Genomic DNA, 20,950 nt, shown 5'->3' with positions numbered 1-20,950 from the left:
TAAAGTAACATTTTTGAGGAAAATAATGACAGAGTATTGTATATTTAAAAAGTATAGTCAGAGTATTATATATTTAAAATATCACAATATCCCATTGTTCTATCTCTACTATGCTAAAATACATGTTTTGGTTTTTTTTTAAAGATTTTATTTGTTTGAGAGAAGGAGAGAGAGTGTGAGCAGGAGTTGGGGGAGGGGCAGAGGGTAAGGGAAAAGCAGACTCCCCACTGAGCAGGGAGTCGGAGGATGTGGGGCTTGACCCCAGGACCCTGGGATCGGGACCTGAACTAAAGGCAGATGCTAACCTGACTGAGCCCCCCAGAGACCCCCATGGTAATTTTTATAAATACCTACTTTTATATATTTTTAAAGATTTTATTTATTTATTTTAGAGAGAGAGAGAGAGAGAGGGAGCTGGCATGAGGGAAGGGCAGAGGGAGAGAGACAAGCAGACTCTGTGCTCAGTGGAGCCCAATGTGGGGCTCAGTCTCATGACCCTGAGACCATAACCTGAGGTGAAAGCAAGAGTTAATGCTTAACCAACGGCACCACCCAGATGCCCCAATACCCATTTATCTTAAACGTTGAAATAAAAAATTTGATACTCTTTGAAGTAATTGGAGACTTCCTAGGGTGTAAAAAATTGAGTTTGGGGTCAGTATCTGTTCTTTAATATCAGTAACCTTAAGTAGGGGCCTCAAAGTTGAATGCATCTTGATGGGATTAACAAACCATGAGAGGAGAAAATAATCAGGATTTGCTTGTTAACCTATCAGTTTTAGGATTCGGGAAATAGGTTAATCTCCTTTGGATTAGAATTTGGTGTAGGCTTTCAATAGCCCTACCTCTCAGAACTAATATGATGATATATTTATTTTGTATCTTGCTGAGCTTCAGAAATCTAATTTGCTTTGTCCTGAATTCTCAGCGAAGGATTGTCACAATTTGCATATTTAAGGGTATAGTCATTCTAGCTTCGTTTTGTATGTTTTATAATGTTCTCATTTAATTTAAAACATTTTTTTCCTTCCTACCTTCTCTATGTTTATTCTTCATAGTCTTATCTCTGTTCCTATGTAGAGAGATAAAAATATTTTTTTCTTTCTCCTTTTTCTCTTTTGTGAGCTGTCTCTGTAAGAAATTATTGTACAATGAGTGTGTCTGGAATATCACTTGAAGATGGAAAAAGTCTTGGCAGATTCATAACATTGCAAGACCTTTGGGTGGACAAGTTCATTCTGATTTACATGTGAGATTTCATTTTGTTGGAGAACATTTGCCCCTTTTCTATATGTTTTCCTATAGCATATAAGTAAAACTTTTTATTTTCCCCTTCAGTGGCACAACTTAAAAATTTCAGCCTCTGAAACGTGATTCTTTGCTAATTAGGAAGCCAAAAAGGCTATATAAACAAAGAATATATAAAATACAGAAACAAATTCATATAAAACATACATGATGTATTCTAAGAAATAGCTAAATTATTGGTGACAAAAAATATATGCCATAGATCTCCCTATTTCTAGTTACTCCCACTGCAGATCATCCTACACACAGCTGCTAGGTTATCAGAGCTATTAGAATAATCTTCCTAAAACAATATTTGCATCAAATCCTTTAGTAGTGGCTTCTCTTAAGAAACCTCAACTCTTTAGTATAGTGTGGAAGTCCCTCTCTTACAGCTTCACTTTATCTTATATTTCCCCACTTCTTCCGTTGTTTGGTTTTTGTTACCCTCTGGGGCTGGGCATTAACTATATATAAATGTACTGCAATACCTGTTCCTCCTCCACCTCCTCGTTTTCCTTGCCTTTCTTTTAGATCACCACCCTTACTTATAAGTGCCTTCTTAGCAACTAACTGTGCCTAACTGTTCTTTTCAGCAGCCTCTCAGGATTTGGGTACTTAATTCATATTCCCCTAACTTATTCTCAATGTAGAGGTGTTCTAATTTGATTTTATGGGTGTGCATTCTCTCCGAGACAGGTGCCAAGTAAATGATTCGCCTTAATGGTGGAGTTGAAATTTATGATAATTATGAAATAATAAATAATAATAAATTCTTATTATTCTGATTGCTTCAGGAAAACTTCATAAACAAAGTGATATTTCATAAGTTTGTACTCAAGGACCAGAGAGTGTTTAAGTAGGAAAGGAGGAAGACAGCATGAAGATTTTAAAGAAATAAGAATGTCAAATCCACAATAGCTGTGAGACCATGGCAAGCTACTTAATATACCTGAGCCTCAGTTTCTTAGTCTATAAAATGGAAATGGTAATATCTACTTGGTAGGATTGTTGTGAGGATCAGAAGTACCTGCACATAGCAGATAGTCAATAAATGGTAGCTATTATTATAGATTAGGGATTTGTTTGACTTGGCCCTAGAAAAGATCTGTAGATTGAAGTAGAGCTAATGGGGATGATGTCATGGAAAATGGCAGAGAAGGGAGCTCCAAAAATTGGTTCTTTCACCAAGACAACTATTAAGCTAGCATGAACTGTCCAAAGCAATTATTTTAGAATTTTTCAGTCCAGTCAAGCACTTGCAGCATCCAGTGGAGTACTTAATGAAGAAGGAGGCTGGTATATTTCTGAGAATGTTGGTGTTTTACACAATTTTGGTGTTTGACTACCATTTTCTATCCCCCAGCCTTGTGGCAGGCAGCTGGTGGTAGGGTGACCCTGGTTCCTGATGTGACTTCCTTGTCCTTCAGAAATTGTGGTTATATGTTTTGACTGCTGCTTTTGATTACTGAGGGGCCAGCACAGAGACTGGCCATTGTTCCAAACCCCACCGGCTAAAGTGGTTTCTCTGGCATCTACCAAGGGAATTTAAAGAGACAAAATACCCTTTTTTCTGATTGAATTCTGGCATTTAAGGAAATCTCTGTCAGGACTCTGGCTGACCACAGAAATAACAGACAGAGACTACCATGACAACACACAACAAGGAATATAGACTTTGCCTCCCCCCCCACCCCCGGCTCCACCAAAAAAAGTTTGGAAGTCACTAAACAGAGAGCTGTAACCTTCATCAACTTAATAGCAATCCCTAGAAAGAGGAGAGAACCTAATTTCTAGAATTACCACATTACAATATTCAAGATGTCCAATTTTCAACAAAAATTACAAAACATATGGAGAAATAGAAATTATGGCCCATTCACAAGAGAAAAAAAAATCTCTGAAGAAGCTCAGACAATGGACTTATTAGACAAAGAGTTTAACTACTTTAAATATGCTCAGAATGCTGAAGGAAGACATGGACAAAGAAATAAAGGAATTTAGGGAAACAATGTGTAAAAAAGTGGGGAATATCAATAGAGAGATAAAAATTACAAAAAGTACAAGAGCTAAAATAAAAATCAGTGGAAAGTTTGGTGGCATATTTGAGCAGGCAAAAGAAAGAATCAAAAAACTTGAAGATAGGGCCACTGAAATACCCTGTCTGAGAACCAGAAAGAAAAAGATGAAGAAAAATAAACAGTACCTAAAGGACATCATGAAGTTTACCAACATGTACATTATGAAAATACCAGAAGGCAAAGAGAGGGAGAGAATAGAACATGAAAAAAATTTTGAAGAAATAAAGGATGAAGAGAATTTAATGGTTTTAGCTCTTATATTTAAGTCTTTGATCCATTTTGAGTTAGTTTTTGTATATGGGATAAAGTAACTTTTTTTTTTTTTTTTTTTTTTGCATGTGTGGTTATCCAGTTGTCCCAGGTCCATTTAAAGACTATACTTTTTCTATTGGATGGTTTTGGCACCTTTGTTGATATTTAGTTGGATGTAGATGTACAGTTTTATTTCTGAACTCTTAATTTTACTTTTACTTAAATATGTCTATACTTTTGCCTGTACAACACTTCTTTGATTACAGTAGTTTTGTAGTAAGTTTTGAATTCAGAACATGTGGATCCTCCAACTTTGTTCTTTTTTTTTTTTAAGGTTTTATTTATTTATTTGACAGAGATCACAAGTAGGCAGAGAGGCAGGCAGAGAGAGAGAGAGAGGAGGAAGCAGGCTCCCCACTGAGCAGAGAGCCTGATGCGGGGCTCGATCCCAGGACCCTGAGATCATGACCTGAGCCGTTAGGCAGAGGCCTAACCCACTGAGCCACCCAGGCGCCTCCAACTTTGTTCTTTCAAGATTGTTTTGCCTATTCAGGGTCCCTTGTGATTCCATACGAATTTGAAGGTTGACTTTTTCATTTCTGCAAAAAAGTGGATTTGAGTTTTTTTTTAAGATTTTATTTATTTATTTGACAGAGACATAGCGAGAGAGGGAACACAAGGAGGGGGAGTGGGAGAGAGAGGAGCAGGCTTCCCACCAAGCAGGGAGCCTGATGTGGGCTTCAGTCCCACCACCCTGGGATCATGACCTGAGCTGAAGGCAGCCGTTGACAACTGAGCCACCCAGGTGCCCAAGGCTGATTTGAATTTTAATAGGGGTTGCATTAAATCTGTAGATCACTGGTGAATATTGACACCCTAACAATATTGTCTTTCAGTCCATGAACATGGGATGCCTTTGTATTTCTTTAATATTTTGTAGTTCTCAATGTGTAAGTCTTTTACCTCTTTAGTTAAATTTATTCCTAGGTGCTTTTAAAAATTTTTTTTAAGATTTTATTTATTTATTTGTCAGAGAGAGAGAGAGAGAGAATAAGTAGTGGGAGTGGCAGGCAGAGGGAGGTGCAGGCTCCCCGCTGAGCGAGGAGTTTGATAGGGGACTTGATCCTAGCACCCTGGGATCATGACATGAGCCAAAGACAGACACTTAACTGACTGAGCCACCCAGGTGTCCCTCCTACGTGTTTTATTTAGGTGTTCTTATAAATGGAATTGCTATCTTAACTTCCTTCTTGGATTGTTCATTGCTGATGTGTAGAAACGTAACTAGTTTGTGTGTGTTTGTCTTTTAAGCTGCAAGCTTTGCTGTATTTATTAATTCTAGTAGCTTTCTTGTGGGTTCTTTGGGATTTTTCCATATATAGAATCATGTCATCTGTGAATACATATACTTTACTTCCTCCTTTCCAATTTGGATGCCTTTTGTTTCTTTTTCTTAGAACTTCCAGTACAGCATTGCATAGCAGTGGTGAAAGCAGGCTTCCTTTTCATGTTCCTGATCTTAGGAAGAAAGCTTTTACTCTTTCACCATTGAGTATTAGGTTAGCTGTGGGGTTTCCTTTATTATGGTGGAAGCTCCTTTCTAATACTGGCTGAGTGTTTTGTGTTGTTGTTGTTGTTATCATAAAAGGGTGTTGGTTTTTTCATGTGCCTTTTCTGCATCACTTGACATGATTCTGTGGGGTTTTGTTTTTCTTTCTATTAATATAGTATGATACATTGATTGACTTTCTTATGTTGAACCACTTGGAATAAATTCCACTTTTTCAGCCAGTCTCTGCTTTTCCAGCTTGGGTGAATTGCAAGTTAGGCTGAACAGAGGTAAATGTCAGTCTGTTAGGTAGCGCCAGACAAGTTAGGACAGTTATACAAGATAATTTGTGACTTAGGCCTACTCTGCTCTCTCTGGAGCCAGGTCCCAGGATCTCACACTAGGAATGTAGGCTCATGTCTTCAAGACTTCTTTTGTTCTGGGAAAGGGAATGGAATAAGAGTAAATAATGCCACAAAGATGTCCTACCATTTTTAAATGCGTTTTTTTCCTGATTCAGTGTTCAATTGGTTGCTGTAAGACTATTTTCCAAAGTTCTAATTCTAACAAAGTTGGTTCTGACAGTTTCTACTTGTTTTTCAGTGTTTTTGAGGTGGGGGAGTGGGAGCTTAGAGCTGCCTACTCAGCCATTTTGCTGATGTCACTTCATTTCTTTTTGATTTTTAAAAATGTCTTCCTTTTCACCTTTTATTTATCTTAATGGATTGTTATAGTCACGTGTGTCCTTCTAATTTTGTGTTCATTCTGAAATGATTCTTTTTCTTTTCTTTTGAGTTCTTTCATATTTTTTGGAGTTTTGTAATTGCGATTTATATTTCTTTTTCATGTCTTGAATTATTTTCTTAATATTTCTAAGCTTGTTTTGAAATAGTATGTTATAATTTTGATCTCCTGTCAAGGTCTGCCATTCATTATCTGTAGGATGTTATTCTGTTCTTCAGTCTCATTTTCCTTAAAATAACTATATGGGATGGGACTTTGATATTTTTTTTTGTTACTCATTTTTATGTGAAATTTGTTTTCCTGAACTTTTAGAAGAGGGTCATAGTTCAGGAGAACATTGCTAATGTCACAGAGCTCCCTCTCCTGTTGTTTTTGTAAAATATTAAAAAATATGATCACTTCCTTTTCCCTTCTCCATTTTTATCTGGCTCTTTTCTTTGTCTCTGTTGTCCCTGCCTTTGTCAGTTTTGGTTCCACATCCAGCAACTTCCCTCACTTTGTAGCCCTATCTTGGAAGGCAGTTTTTGCTGGTAGATTGAGTTTAAGAATTTCTGTGATTCAGACTGCTCCAGTCTTTTTCAGAGCTTAACTCATGCTCACTTGTTACTGGATTGAGCTAAACCTTTTCCGTTTTCAACTTCTCCTCTCAAATTGGCCATCACACTGTCCAGTGAATACCTAATGACTATTTTGATGTTCTCTTCGAGTCCCTAAAATGAGCCATTGCTTCCCTACACACCCTCCTGTGCAGGTGCTGGTTTCATGTATGTCTGGTGGCTGTTGATGTTTTCTTCACTCACTTTTATTTAGAGGTTCATGTGGATACCTTGTAACCCGCTTTTGTTATAAATACTATCTGTGGGATTTTGATTTTGCTATTTTAGTCAGTCTGTTTGATTTTAGGTGGTAATTCAGGTAGATTAAAACTCTGTGATGTAGCATCTGCCATCTAGAAGCCATAATCCATTCTGTGTTCACATTTTTAAACCCCCCCTGTATGGGCTTAAGTTTCTGGCCCCTGGGCTATGGCATGTCAACTATATAGTGCTTTGTTCTGAAGTTTTAGTTCAAATGTGTTTGGATATTGCAAAACCTATGAGTGTGGAAAAGGTTAGAAGAAAACAGTTTATCGGGGCGCCTGAGTGGCTCAGTGGGTTAAGCGTCTGCCTTCGGCTCACGCACATCATGATCCCAGAGTCCTGGGATCAAGCCCCACATCGGGCTTCCTGCTTGGCAGGGAGTTGTCTTCTCCCTCTGCCTGATGCTCCTCATGCTTGTGCTGTCTCTCTCACTCTCACTGACCTTCTATCTCAAATAAATAAATAAAATCTTTTTTAAAAAGTCTATCGGGGGGACGCCTGGGTGGCTCAGTTGGTTAAGCCGCTGCCTTTGGCTCAGGTCATGATCCCAGAGTCCTGGGATCGAGTCCCACATGGGGCTCCTTGCTCAGCAGGGAGCCTGCTTCTCCCTCTGCCTCTGCCTGCCTCTCTGTCTGCCTGTGCTCACTCTCTCTGACAAATAAATAAATAAAATCTTTAAAAAAAAAAAAAAAGTCTATCGGGGCTCCTGGGTGGCTCAGTGGGTTAAAGCCTCTGCCTTTGGCTCGGGTCATGGTCCCAGGGTCCTGGGATCGAGCCCTGCATTGGGCTCTCTGCTCCGCAGGGAGCCTGCTTCCTCCTCTCTCTCTGACTGCCTCTCTGCCTGCTTGTGATCTCTGTCTGTCAAATAAATAAAATATTTTTTTAAAAAAAGTCTATCATTATAGTGGAAATGAAAGTATTTACAGATTTTAGCAAAGTTGAAAGTGATGCAAAATGTATTTGTTTATGGAATGAACAACAAGAACTTTCTGAAGGCCAAAGAGCAAATTATGTAACATGTGGAGCATAGTGCCTGTGTCATTGAAGGTAATCAGAATCAACAAGAGATGGGAAAGTGATGGGACAGGGAGAACCTTTTAGTTCAAGGACAACTATCAGAGTCAGATTCTGGGAGCTTAACATTTATTTAGGGAAAAACAAGGGGTTAATCAGATTAAGTCTGAAAACAGTGTAAACTGAGCTTTGGTCACAAGTTACAGAGGGTTTTATAAATTCAGGGCTACTTAAAGACCTGCTTAAAGTGAATGCCTGTTGGCCAGTGCAAACACGAGAGCTACTTGGCCATTCCTTATTCTACTAGGAAATAAAGATAGTGAAAACTTCAACAAGAGGGGCTCCTGGGTAGGCTCAGTTGTTAAGCGTCTGCCTTCAGCTCAGGTCATGATCCCAGGGTACTGGGATCGAGCCCTGCATCAGGCTGCCTGCTCAGCCTGCTTCTCCCTCTCCCGCTCCTGCGTGTGTTCTCTCTCTCTCTCTCTGTCAAATAAATAAATAAAATCTTCCAAAAAACAAACAAACAAAAAACTTCAGCAATATTTGAAAAGAAATTTTAGAGTAGCCAAAACTCTTTTAAGGAAAAGAAGCAGCAGCAGCAGTAGCAGCCTGATGGAAGAAGATTTATCTTCATAGAGGAGAAAAATATTTCTGATTTAAAAGTGATGAAGGACCAGCTAACATATCTACTTATGGGAAGTGCATCCAGTAACTATCAGCACAGTCCCTTGCAAACAAATTGACTTCTTTATACCTTCAGGAACCTAACCTGTACATAGAATAGCTTCTGTACAGTTTAGAATGAATAATAGCAGATTGTTTCATAGAAGATGCAGAAACATGACTTTTAATATCTTTCAAGACAGCCGAGGACAGAAAGTCAAATCATATCAATGAAAATAGTTTTGCAGAGAAGAGGACTAATGTGGTCCAGCTATACACAAGTGCAGAGGCTCAGGCGCATGAGTAGAGGTTAGTGTGGCTGAGAGAAATGAGGGTAGAAGGTAGTGGAAATTAATGAATTTGCGGAGGGAATCAAGAGCAAGATCATGTAGGGCCTTATAGGCTATAATGATGAGAACTTTAGGTTTTATTCTAAGGTGTTTGGAAGCCATTAGCAGGTTGAGAGTAGAGAAAGGGTAAGCAGGTACCATAAATGATAGGTTCACGCTAAATGGAGGCCGTGCTTTGGACAGTGATACAGATGTGTCAGAATGAAAAGAACGTGGGTTAATGTGGACTTTGAATTTTTTTAATTTGAAAATTTGTGGTTATGTAAGAGCTACGTAAGAGGTGTTGAAACACAAACACACATACATATACACCTTTTTGTTTTCCAGAGTTTGCTAACAGTACTGAAACTCACTTCATATATTCTTATTTTTTTTTAAGATTTTATTTATTTATTTGTCAGAGAGAAAGAGAGAGCACACAAGCTGGGGGATTGGCAGAGGGAGAAGCAGGCTCCCCACTGAACAGGGAGCCCAATGCCAGACTTGATCCCAGGACTCTGGGATCATGACCTGAGCCAAAGGCAGAGGCTTAACCCACTGAGCCACCCAGACATCCCTATTCTTATTTATACTCTATTCTTTTTAAAGTTTAAAATCAAAATGCTAGCCACAGACTACGAAATGACTTCGTAACTCACTAATGGATTAGATAGAACGTGAAGTTGGAAAAACACTGTAAATCTAGTATAACCCCTTTATTTGGCTTGTCAAGGCATATAGTACTACAAATGACCAAGCCAGAATCCAGATATTGCCACATTTCCCATGAATATGTTCATTAAGAAATAAAGACCAAATTCTCCTATACAGCATAACAGTAGGTTCCAGGATAGGAAAAAATTGTGAGAGTAAGAGTTCCTACTTGAGTGTATTTATTACCTGTGCTTCTCCTTCTTGGTGTGAAATGGTAAGACCTGTAAATTTCAAATGGACTTGTAAAATATCAACAATTTTCTTCATTAATGGTCTGTAATTATACAAACTGCTAGCCAAAGTAACAGTTGGTTTCTTCTGAATTACAAACAGAGAATAAGTCATTTATGGACAGCCTGGTGGCCTTTAAATTGTCATCTAGGAATTAATGAAAAGAAATGCCATTTTCATATTTTCTTCAAGATGTATATTCTTTCGCTCTGTTTCATTTTGGAAAAGAGTTTGTGGGAGGAGTGAAGGATAAATGAAACATAAAAGTTAGTGTGAAGTAATCGGGGAATAATGGCCCTTTCAATTCTATTATATGAATCCTTGCTCTTAGCTCTGTGACCTTTGGCAGATATGTGCCTGTGCCTCATTTTCCTCATTTACAAATGGAAATAATATCTGTAGCATAGCTTTAATGTTAAGATTAAATGAGGGTCTGGTGGTGTAACATATATTTTAATAAATATTAGTTTTCTTCTTTACATTCTTCCTTAGGAAGGAATTCAGTGAAAATCTGTTGCTAGAATAAGTAGGGCTGGAGAGTGTAGAAAAATGCAAAAAGAAAGGTACATCATTTTTTATTGGTTGTTCTCTTCCTAGTAAGTCTGTTGTGCATGATCCCAACTGTTCCTGACTTCTTTTAGAATAGGTAGGTGATATATAAGTAGGTTTTCTATGCCTCTTTCTACCCCTTCTCGTTTTAAAGAGGGAAGTTACCCAAGTGTTGAAAGGCAGGTTTAGGAGGCCAGGAAACAGTAGCTTCATAGCTGATTCCAGTATTTTTGTTCCTAGTGTCTCCAGTCTGCTTTATTACAAAGAATTTGCTGAAGATAGGTCATTCCTGATACCAAGTATATTAGTTAGCTGATAGCTATTAATTATAGGTGTTACCTAAAACCAATTGTCCTCGCCTGTGGAATAAAACACTTCCTTTGTTTTAACTCAGATATCCTAGGAACAAGATTACAAAGAATGAGATGGAAAGGTAGAATTAGAATTTTGTCTAGCTGGGTTTTCTTAAAAATAATAGCTTTATTGAGATATAATGCACATACTATAAAATTCACCTTAATGCACCCTTGGGGCGCCTGGGTGGCTCAGCCTGTTAAGTGTCTGCCTTTGGCTCAGGTCATGATCCCTGGGTTCTGGGATCCAGCCCGGGATTGGGCCCCTTGCTCAGCCAGCAGTCTGCTTCTCTCTCTGCCCCTCCCTCTGCTTGTGTGCTTGCGTGTGCTCTCTTTCTCTCTGTCAAATAAATACAAATCTTTTTTTAAAAAATTCCCTTTTAAAATGTACAATTCACTGGTTTTTAGTATATTCACAAAGCTATGTAACCATCACTATTATTTAGTTTTTAGAACATTTTAGTCACCCGCAAAAGAAACCTTGTATCCATTAGCAGTCATTTTCCACCATCACTCTCCATCACCAGTCTCCTGCCCCTTTACCCTTCTTTCCCTGATATCTCAACCCCTTGCAACCACAAATGTGCTTTTTGTCTCTATGGGTTTGCTTATTCTGGATATTTAATATAAATGAAATTATATAATACATGGTCTTTTGCAACTATTTTATTTTTAAAGTTCATCTGTGTTGTAGCATGAATCAGTAAGTACTTCATTACTTTATATTGCTAAATAATGTAATATAATACAAATAAACTGCATTTTGTTTACCTGTTCATCAGTTGATGGACATTCATTTCAGGTTGTTTTCACTTTTGGGCTATTATTATTATTATTATTATTTGTAAATAATGCTGCTATGAAGTTCATGTACAAGTTTTTGTGAGCACATAGGTTTTCAGTTCTCTTGGATAACTCAGAGTAGAATTCCTAGGTCATATGCTAACTTTTTGTTTAACATTTTGAGGACTTTAACTGTTTTCTAAAGTGATTGCACCATTTTGTCTAGCTGGATTTTAAGTCATTTGGTGTCCAGGTTCTAATTTCCTATATATTAAAGGAGAGCCTTAGCTGGAACAAGTGGTTTGAATTGATAGGGGAAGAAATCCACCTGTAGTAGTTTGCAAAAGTGGAAGCCCTTTTTCTTAAAGTAGGTTTGGAATGATTAGTATTAATCATCGTTCCTTTTTTTTTTTTTTTTTGCAGTTTTATCTCCAAGACACTAAAAGTAGTAATGGTACCTTTATAAATAGCCAGAGATTGAGTCGAGGCTCTGAAGAAAGTCCACCATGTGAAATTCTTTCTGGTGACATTATCCAGTTTGGGGTAGATGTAACGGAGAACACACGGAAAGGTACGGGTATGGATCGATTTTTCCTATTACTTGTCTTTTTAAGTTAAAAAAAAATTCTGTTTAATGTTATAAAACATTTCATGTTTGTAAAAGTATTTAAATACAGCATTATATACAGTGAAAAACTAAAAATCTCTTATTTCCCTATTGGTTTTCTGAAGTTTTAAATTCTGAAATGTTAATAAGTGAATTTATAGTTTTCATCACAGTATGAAAATATAGGACACTCCTCTGCTAGTTTGGGAAGCAGTTGGCTGCAGTGACAGCATACCCAACCAACAGGACCTTAAACTTAAGGATATTTATTGTTAACAAGAATGCAGGAGGGTAGGTCCAACTTTGTTCACTTGATTCAGTGGTGTTACCAGGAATCTGGGTCTTACTGTCCTTAACATGTTGGTTTCTTGTGCTTTTGCTTATTGTAGGTTTTTGCTTGTTGCCTCATGGTTAAAGAGGGATGGCTACAGCCCAAAGCCCCAAACGCCAAGCAAAAACTGCAAGGCGGGGACAAAGTATCTTCTTGTATGGCTCTTTTTTTATGTCGAAAACACAGTCTTTTGTAGAATTCTTTCAGCAGATTTACACTCCTCTTGTCCCAGTGGCCACATACATACCTATCTATGGCTACAAAGAAGCCTACGAAGTTACTTACCTGGCAGAAGGGATCAAGATATCCATGATTGTCATATGTCAATTATGATTTATCCCTTCCAGTTGTGTGTACATTGTCCCAAACAAAATCAGAGTTCTGTAGGCAGTTAATAATACCCATCAAGATACAAGATTTCACATCTCAGTTTTTGAAACTAGAAGTTCTTTAGCTAAATAAATGTGGATTGTCAATTTTACAATTCTGAAGCTTCTTGGCTTTACCTGCTTCACTGTCTACTTTATGGCCATGAAATTATATGGCTGGATCATAAAACTAAATCAATATGAACTGAAAGTATGCAATTTTGCTGTCTTATGGACAGTGGAACCAGTTGACAGGTTTCTCCTTTTGCTTCTCTGAACATACTTTGATCTGGTGATGCCCTAAGTCATCAGTATGTGACATTTTGCACAGTGGACATGGAGATGAGGGTGGGTGGGCAGTGCTGCTGCTACCATGTGTGTGCATGTGCATGTATGTTTATATACTTTTCACTGGGTGTTGCAACTGCAGTATATTTTTACTAGGTTTTGATGGCCTTCTCAGGGAGTTAGATTTTGGTATTTGAATTCAGGTAGTGTCATATTCTTAGTGATTTCCATTTACAGTTGTAAAATAGAAAGTTTGTATTTTGGTGCAAAATATGGAGTACTCCTTACAAAGAGAGCTCACCTTATGTATGACCATACTAAGAGCAGCCATGTTGGACACTGTAGCATTTGTTGCATCATACCAAGTCATTCAGCAAACACTTACTGAGTCCCAGCTGTGAATAACCCACTGAGAAGACAGAGAATTTGATTACATATTTTCTCCAAGGAATGTCTTCTTGGCTTGCATTTCCCAAAGAGAATTAATAGGTGTTAATTAATAAAAGAATGAGGTTGTCAAATGCACTTAGAAAATGCTTAGTTAACCAAAAGTAAACAGGACCTCTCACGGTCCTTAATATGCTAACATATATGCACATCTTCAGGGAGGTGACTGTTCTAGAACACAGCTCTTTCTAAACTCCTGCCCACTCTTTCCCATCAGCTGTGAGAGACACTCTTTAGAACATGCTGTAGGAAGCTAAGAGGACAATCCTGAAATTCAGGGTTATTATTAGTGCACTATTATTTTAGAAACGTTAGATTCTTGCAGGCTTCTTTGAACATTTAACTATCTTTTATGCCAACTTTAAGGAAATTAATTAAAGAAAATTTCTTCATTATTTAAAATGTTTCTTTTGGTATTTATTGTCTTCAAAAGGTTGATGTATGCCTGGGCTCTTGGGATACAGCTCTATCACTAGCTGAGGACTACCTGTTTAAGCATATACCAGGGAAAAAGACTTTGTCCTTTGCTAAACAGTACTGTGATAAGCTTTATATCACTTAGAAAATCCTCCTGAAATTATATAGCACTATAGGTTAACCTCTGGTTAAAAGAAGAAATCAATAGGGAAATTTTAAACTATATGGAAAGGACTTTTATACCAAAATATTGTAAATACTCAAATAAAATTTACAATCTTAAATTCCTTCTGTACTAAAGAAAAAGGACAATGAAGGAACTTGGCATATAGGAGATATTAGAAAAAGAACAAGAAAAAGAAAAGCAGAAATTAATGAAATAAGCAAAAAACTATAGAAGGGTTGAACAAACCAAATGCCGGTTCTTTGAAAATCATCCAACCAACCAGCAAATACTAAACAGGTAATTCACAACCCTTGAATCCCTTATTACGTTAAAAAAATACTAGCAAAAATATACAAGATAAGGAATAAGAAAGGAGACATAAATACAGATACAGGATATGCTAAAAGAGTTTTGAGAAACTAGTACATGCCAATCTATGACAAAGAAAAAAGCTACAATAAATTGTTGTCCTAGCAAAATTATCCCAAGATGTAGAAAACTTGAGTAAATTGTTTTCCTTAAAAGAGACTAAGAAGTTATTAAAGATTGACCAGAAACAGAGGCATTCATAGCTGAATATGATCATATTTTTAAAAGCAGATAAATCCAGTTATTTAAATAATTCAAACATGTATAAAGATGGAAAGCTGTCAAAATCTACTTTAGAGAAGCCAGCAGCATATCATTAATGTCAAATTCTGATAAAGATACAGTTCAAAAACAGAAAACTAGCACTATTTTCATTTGTGACAGTAGATTAACAATTCTGATTAAGGTATTAGTAAATTAACTTCAGAAATAATGCTAGAATAAACAAAGTAGGTTTTATTCTAGGAATGCAAAAATGATTCAGTATTGGAGATATATACTAACGTCATCCACAACCTAAAAATGTTACATGAAAAACATGTTACTTTATAACCAGTAAGTATTGAAAAAGCATTTGATTTCTCTCTTCTCATCTGGCATGGCAGCCAGCCTCCCTCCTCTCCAGCTCCCTTGTACCTCTAGCCCTGGCTTCCCTTTTCCATCAGGCCAGCCTGAGCGCTTCCCCTGTTCCTGAGGTTGGCCCTATAGCTTCTGGCCCCTGCGCTTTCTCTTTTCTTGGGGCTTAAGTCCTCACCCTCCCCCGCTATGAAGAGGAGTACAAGGTACTCCTGCTGGGCACCAGCCAGACTGGATATATCCTGTCAGGTATCATGTCAATACATGGAAAGAAGGTTCTTCCCATGGATAGAAATTCGTACTGTGGAGGAGAAATTCGTCTATAATACCTCTGAAAGATTTATACAAAAGATTTTAAATACCAGGAATACCACTACCATCAATGGGGAGAAGAGACTGGAATGTTGACTTAATTCCCAAGTTCCTTATGGTCAGTGGTCAGCTGGTTAAGATGCCGCTTTATACAGAAGTCAGTTGCTCTCTGGTTTTCAAAGTGACTGAAGGGAGCTTTGTCTGTAAGGGAGGAAATATCTACATGGTTACTTCCATTGAAACAGAAGCCCTGGCATCTAGCTTAGTGGAACTAAAAAATGTCGCTTCAGAAAATTCCTAGTGTGTGTTGCCAGCTTTGATGAAAAAGATCCCAGAAATTTAGAAGGCATTGATCCTAAGAAGACTGCAATTTGGGAGGTGTACAAGAAATTTGACTTGGGATAAGATCATAGATTTTACTGGCCACGCCCTGGCATTTTATAGAACCGATGACTATTTGGGGTGGGTGGCTGGGGGGGCTCAGTTGGTTAAGCATCTGCCTTTGGCATAGGTCATGATCCTGGGCTCCTGGGATCCAGCCTCTTGTTGGGCATCCTGCTCAGCAGGGAGTCTGCTTCTCTTCCTTCTGACCCTCTACCCTGCTCATGCTCTTGCTTGCTCTTTTTCAAAATGAATAAATAAAAAATCTTAAAAAAAATTAAAAGAATGGATGACTATTTAGATGAACTATGTTGTGAAACCATTAAGAGGATTAAACTTTACAACAAGTCTTTGGCAAGATATGGCAAAAGCCCATACATACCTTTATTCTCTCCATGGTCTTGAAAAACTTAGCCTGGAATCTGCAGGGCTAAGTGCTATTTATGGTGGTACCTACATGCTTAATAAATGAACTGAAGAATCATTGTGCAAAATGGAAGAGTGATTGGTGTGAAATTATACCAAGATTGATTGGTCTGAAATTACAGAAGTTCCTTGCTGTTAAGCAGCTCATTTGTGATCCCAGCTGTGTCAAAGACCAGGTAGAAAAAGTGAGCCAGATGATTAGAGTTATCCAAATCCTCAGCCACCCCATCAAGAACACCCTTGGTGCCAACTCCTGCCAGATCATCATTCCCCAGAACTAACAGTTGGAAGTCAGATATCTATGTCTGTATGATCTCCTCCGTATACAGTGTGGCAGGACAAGGGAAGTATATCACCATAGTTAGTACAACTGTGGAGACCAGTGAAACAGAGAAAGAAATCAGACCAGTTTTGCAGCTTTTGGAACTGATTGAAGAGAAATTTCTTAGCATTAGTGGCCTCCTTGTGCCAGAAGGCTTGGGAACAGAAAGCCATATCTTTATTTCCTACACATACAATGCCACAACTCACTTTGGAACAACTTTTGATGACGTTAAAGTCATCTGTAAGAGGATGATCGAATCTGAGTTTGACTTTGAGGAAATGAACATAAGAAAAATGACATCTATGGGGAAGACTAACAGTAGTACAATTTATTATCTAATTGGGACAAACTTAACTTTTGGCAAATGATGTATACTGTATAAAATCAATATTATTGATCCTAGGGTCTTGGAAGGCAGCTGTGCTCACCACTATACCACCAACTTGATCCTAGGGTCTTGTGATCAAGTCCCACATTGGGCTCCCTACTCAGCAGGGAGTTTGCTCCATCTCCCTCTGCCCCTCCACCGGTTTGTGGTCTTTCTCACTTACTTTCTCTCTCAAATAAATAAATGGTATTTTAATAAAAGGGGGGCACCTGGGTGGCTCAGTCAGTTAAGCATCTTCCTTCAGTTCAGGTCATGATACCAGGGTCCTGGGATCAAGTCCCACCGTGGACTCCCTGCTCAGCCCTCTGCCCCTCCCCTGGCTTGTGTTCTCTCTTGCTTACTCTCTCTCAAATAAATAAATAAATAATATTTTTGAAATCAATATTATAAGACCTGCTTTTGTAATCAAAGCTGAGATTGCCAAGCACTGTACCACTAAATATTCCTTCCCTTCTTAATATTATGTATTAATTTGTTTTTGTGGAGTGGCTATTCAGAATTGGCAGGTTACCATATTCTGTTCAGTTTAACCAGTACTGGCTTTTTTTTTTTTTCCCAATGAAGGACCAGTTGTAAAAAAAACATTGTGATGGTGATACAGAGCACTTGATACAGTATTTGTATCTTTTAGTCAATGTAGCCTTTGTAGTTGTGCGCTTCTGCTGCTCAAGAGCTGTATCAGTACAGTTTTTTGTGCCTTCTGTCCTCTTGACATTAAATTAGGAATTGAATATTCCACAATTTGGGGCAGGATCCCTCAATTTTCCCTGCACCTTTACATTTTGTGTCCTGTCAAATCCTATGAGTGCCCATAAAACACAGCCACAAGTTGGGGTTACATGGGCCTGAAATTCTAACCCAACTCCAGGCTATGAGACTCATTTTGGAGGAAACCTGTGTATAGTGTTTTAGCCTCATAAAATTGATGAGAGCAAAGAGAAAGAAATCTGTCATAAACCAGGTAAATGTAGAAGCTTCTTTTGAGTTCTAGATGTGGATTCTTCAGTGGACCAAGCTATATTACAGTATTGATTTGACAAAGCCTCCACTTTAATGACGTCTGCCTCAAAATGGCTCCAGAATATTTCTGTACTGCAAAATAAAGCCGTACTCTGGAAACAAACAAACAAATGAATGAAAGAAAGAAAGAGAAAGGAAAGAAAAGAAAAAGAGAGAGGAAAAGAAAAGGCATTTGATAAAGTTTAGGAGTTTCCTAACAAAAATTCTAAATAAATAGAATGAATAGAAAAAAATAAATAAAATAAGAATTCTAATTAGAATAAAAAGGGGCACCTGGATGGCTCACTTTGGTGTCTGACTCTTGATTTTTGGCTCAGGTCATGACCTCAGGATCATGAGATCAAGAGCTGTGTCGGGCTCCACACTGGGCACGGACCCTTAAGATTCTCTTGGGATGGGCGCCTGGGTGGCTCAGTGGGTTAAAGCCTCTGCCTTCAGCTCAGGTCATGGTCTTCAGGGTCCTGGGATCGAGCCCCACATCGGGCTCTCTGCTCAGCGGGGAGCCTGCTTCCCCCTCTCTCTCTGCCTGCCTCTCTGCCTACTTGTGATCTCTCTCTCTCTCTGTCAAATAAATAAATAAAATCTTAAAAAAAAAAAAAAAAGATTCTCTTGGGATGCCTGGGTGGCACAGTCGGTTAAGTGTCTGCCTTCGGCTCAGGTCGTGGTTCCAGGGTCCTGGGACTGAGTTCCACTTCAGGCTCCTTGCTCAGCAGGGAGCTGCTTTTCCCTCTGCCTGCTGCTCCCCCTGCTTGTGTCCCTTCTCTCTGACAAATAAATACAATCTTAAAAAAAAAAAAAAAGATTCTCTCTCTCTCCCATCCCCTCCACACCTGCACTCTCTCTCTAAAAATATAAATAAGTAAAAATAAAAATAGAATAAAAGCACAAATACTATACAGGTATAAAAGTGTATGAACTAAATTTACATGTATCAGTAAGGACAAATCTCAAAACATTATCTCAAGTAAATTACAGATGGATGTGTGTGGTACAATACTATTTACATAAGGCATGAATTAATGCAAAACAGTACTACATAGTGCTTTTGAATACATTTATAGTAAGGATATAAAATTAGACACTAGAAATGACAAAAATAGTTTGAGGATGTATAAAAGGATTTTTTTTTTTTTTTTGCATCACTGTGTATGGAACAAAAAACAAAGGAAGCGTAATTTTAAAATTGCCCATTGTGTAGCTATTAAAATGAATAAATTAGATTTATATCAATTGCAGGGATTTCTATAAGATATACTGTTGAGGAAAGAATTACTATTAATAATTTCATTATTTTAAAAAGTCTCACCAATCCCTATAAATATGCACATACATGTATATGTTTGTATTTGATTATATGACCATGGGGGAAAAAGCATGGAAGGGTGCATACTAGGTCATTATTGTGAATCATCCTGGAGTGGGGTAGAGGAGAAGAATAAAGAAGAGACAGCCAAATTAAAAAGGGTGGGGGTTAGTAAGACAGTTGTTAAAAACCTTCCACTATCTGTGTCATTTATATATTTATATGAAATTATGTATAAAAGGAAATTTCAAAAAAGAATATATAATATATAAAAATGGCTTTTTATATGTGTTTATAAAATCGTGATTTTGTTAAAAAGGTGATAGACACATGATGTCATCGAGCATATCCATTCATATTAGTGACTCTTCTACTCTAACCTCTCCAAAACAAGCTGATTTTGATGTTTGGCTTTTCACATGGTATGACCCCAGTGAGAAAACTCACTGTACAAATAACCTGCCCTATAGATGTAAAATATCATGGTAAACAAATAGGATGATCTTCTAACAGATTTTTCTTTTTAAGGAAATGAGGAAAACAGAAAGCCAACCTATCAGATCCTTCTGGAATGGGGGCTTTAGGAACCTAATGCTATCTACTCCTCTGTTCCCCAATCCACAAACTGCTCAGACAGGGCATGAGTTTCCTGGGTCACATAATATTACGGTAATCCTCTGTTGCAAAGCTTGGGACCAGTTAGTTCTATAAACTTAACATATACTCCAGTCACTTGATGTATAACTCCAGTCAGTTCATCACTGAAGTCTACTTCACCAGTATCTGTTCCTAGGTGAGCCGCTGTGAACAAGGGGCCTATTACGAGCAGTCAGTGCTATCTTCCTCAGTTAACTGCCCTTAGTTACTTTTGTTTCCCAATAGATCTTGTGTTTTCTGGTCTTCAAGCCCTTGCACATGCTTTTTCCTTTGGCTGGAAACTTTTCTAGGCTGGAAAAGGTGCCTTTCCATGTCCCTGTTGCACACGGCACTCCCCCTTACGTGTTTGCCTCCCTCACTATCAGCTATGCAAGAGCAGCCAGAGTGCATGTCTTCATTGTAGAATCTCCACACTCAAACTGGCACACACTGGTTGAATACATTTCAAAATGTCATGAATCTTCCTCCATGATGTTACAAAAGTTCTTTCTACCACCTTATCTCAACTAAGATTTTGACAACCTTCCTCCTAATCCAGAAGCTTCGTATGACGATTGGAAACTGGTAACCTTCTTATTTTCCACCGCTGTTTTTATTTTACTGTGACTCAGTTACCTCTCCTTAACCTATCTAAACTTTAATTTGCTCATCTAATAGAATGGAACTCATGATACTACTACCTACTTCAAGGTTTATGGTATGATGTTCAGTGTTTACATTGCAGCATGATGTTCTGTGTGAACATGGATAGAGTGTATATGGAGTTCCCATCTCAAGGCCAGGTACTTCTGTTATTACTAAAACCTTTGCCAATCAATTGTATCATCTTTTCTTGCCTGTAAGTTCGCCCCTCTTTCACAGTAGCTTCAGCCCCAAGCTCCTTTACCTGTCTGTCCTTTGGAACTTAATCATTGGCCATTTCAAAGGTACTCTCACTAACTGCTAGACCACCCCTTGATTTTCAGCTTTGCTGTCCTTACTCATTCCTAGCTTTTGATAACTTTCACCAGAAGCTTTGCTTTCTTCCACTTTCTAGCTGCTAGGGAAAAATCACAAAGCTGATTCAGCACAGGCTGTGCCAAATTTGCTGGGGTGACTAAGACAATCTTTCTGATAGCATGGCAGTCTACTTTTGTTCTTTTAAAAAGTGGGTTTTTGAC

At 38.1% G+C, this 20,950-nt stretch overlaps 1 protein-coding gene and 1 pseudogene across 14 annotated transcripts in view; both read left to right on the top strand.

Annotated features, from left to right (window-relative positions):
• Nucleotides 1–20,950, top strand: part of SLMAP (sarcolemma associated protein) — a 146,605-nt gene that overhangs the window by 49,885 nt on the left and 75,770 nt on the right. For all 13 annotated transcript variants that reach the window (XM_080819393.1, XM_080819400.1, XM_080819391.1 and 10 more), the window contains exon 3: nucleotides 11,833–11,980. In XM_080819393.1, the coding sequence (XP_080675519.1) occupies nucleotides 11,833–11,980 (148 nt within the window). The remainder of the gene's footprint in view (nucleotides 1–11,832; nucleotides 11,981–20,950) is intronic.
• Nucleotides 12,438–16,738, top strand: LOC308351378 (rab GDP dissociation inhibitor beta-like; annotated as a pseudogene). Its single transcript has 3 exons — nucleotides 12,438–12,492; nucleotides 15,150–15,752; nucleotides 15,973–16,738. The product of its transcript is annotated as a rab GDP dissociation inhibitor beta-like (transcript).

Source organism: Martes martes (assembly GCF_963455335.1).
Source record: "Martes martes genome assembly, chromosome: 1".
NCBI classification, from domain to species: Eukaryota; Metazoa; Chordata; class Mammalia; order Carnivora; family Mustelidae; genus Martes; species Martes martes.
The sequence above is the reverse complement of the archived record's forward strand: the minus strand, read 5'-3'. Positions and strand labels throughout refer to the sequence as shown.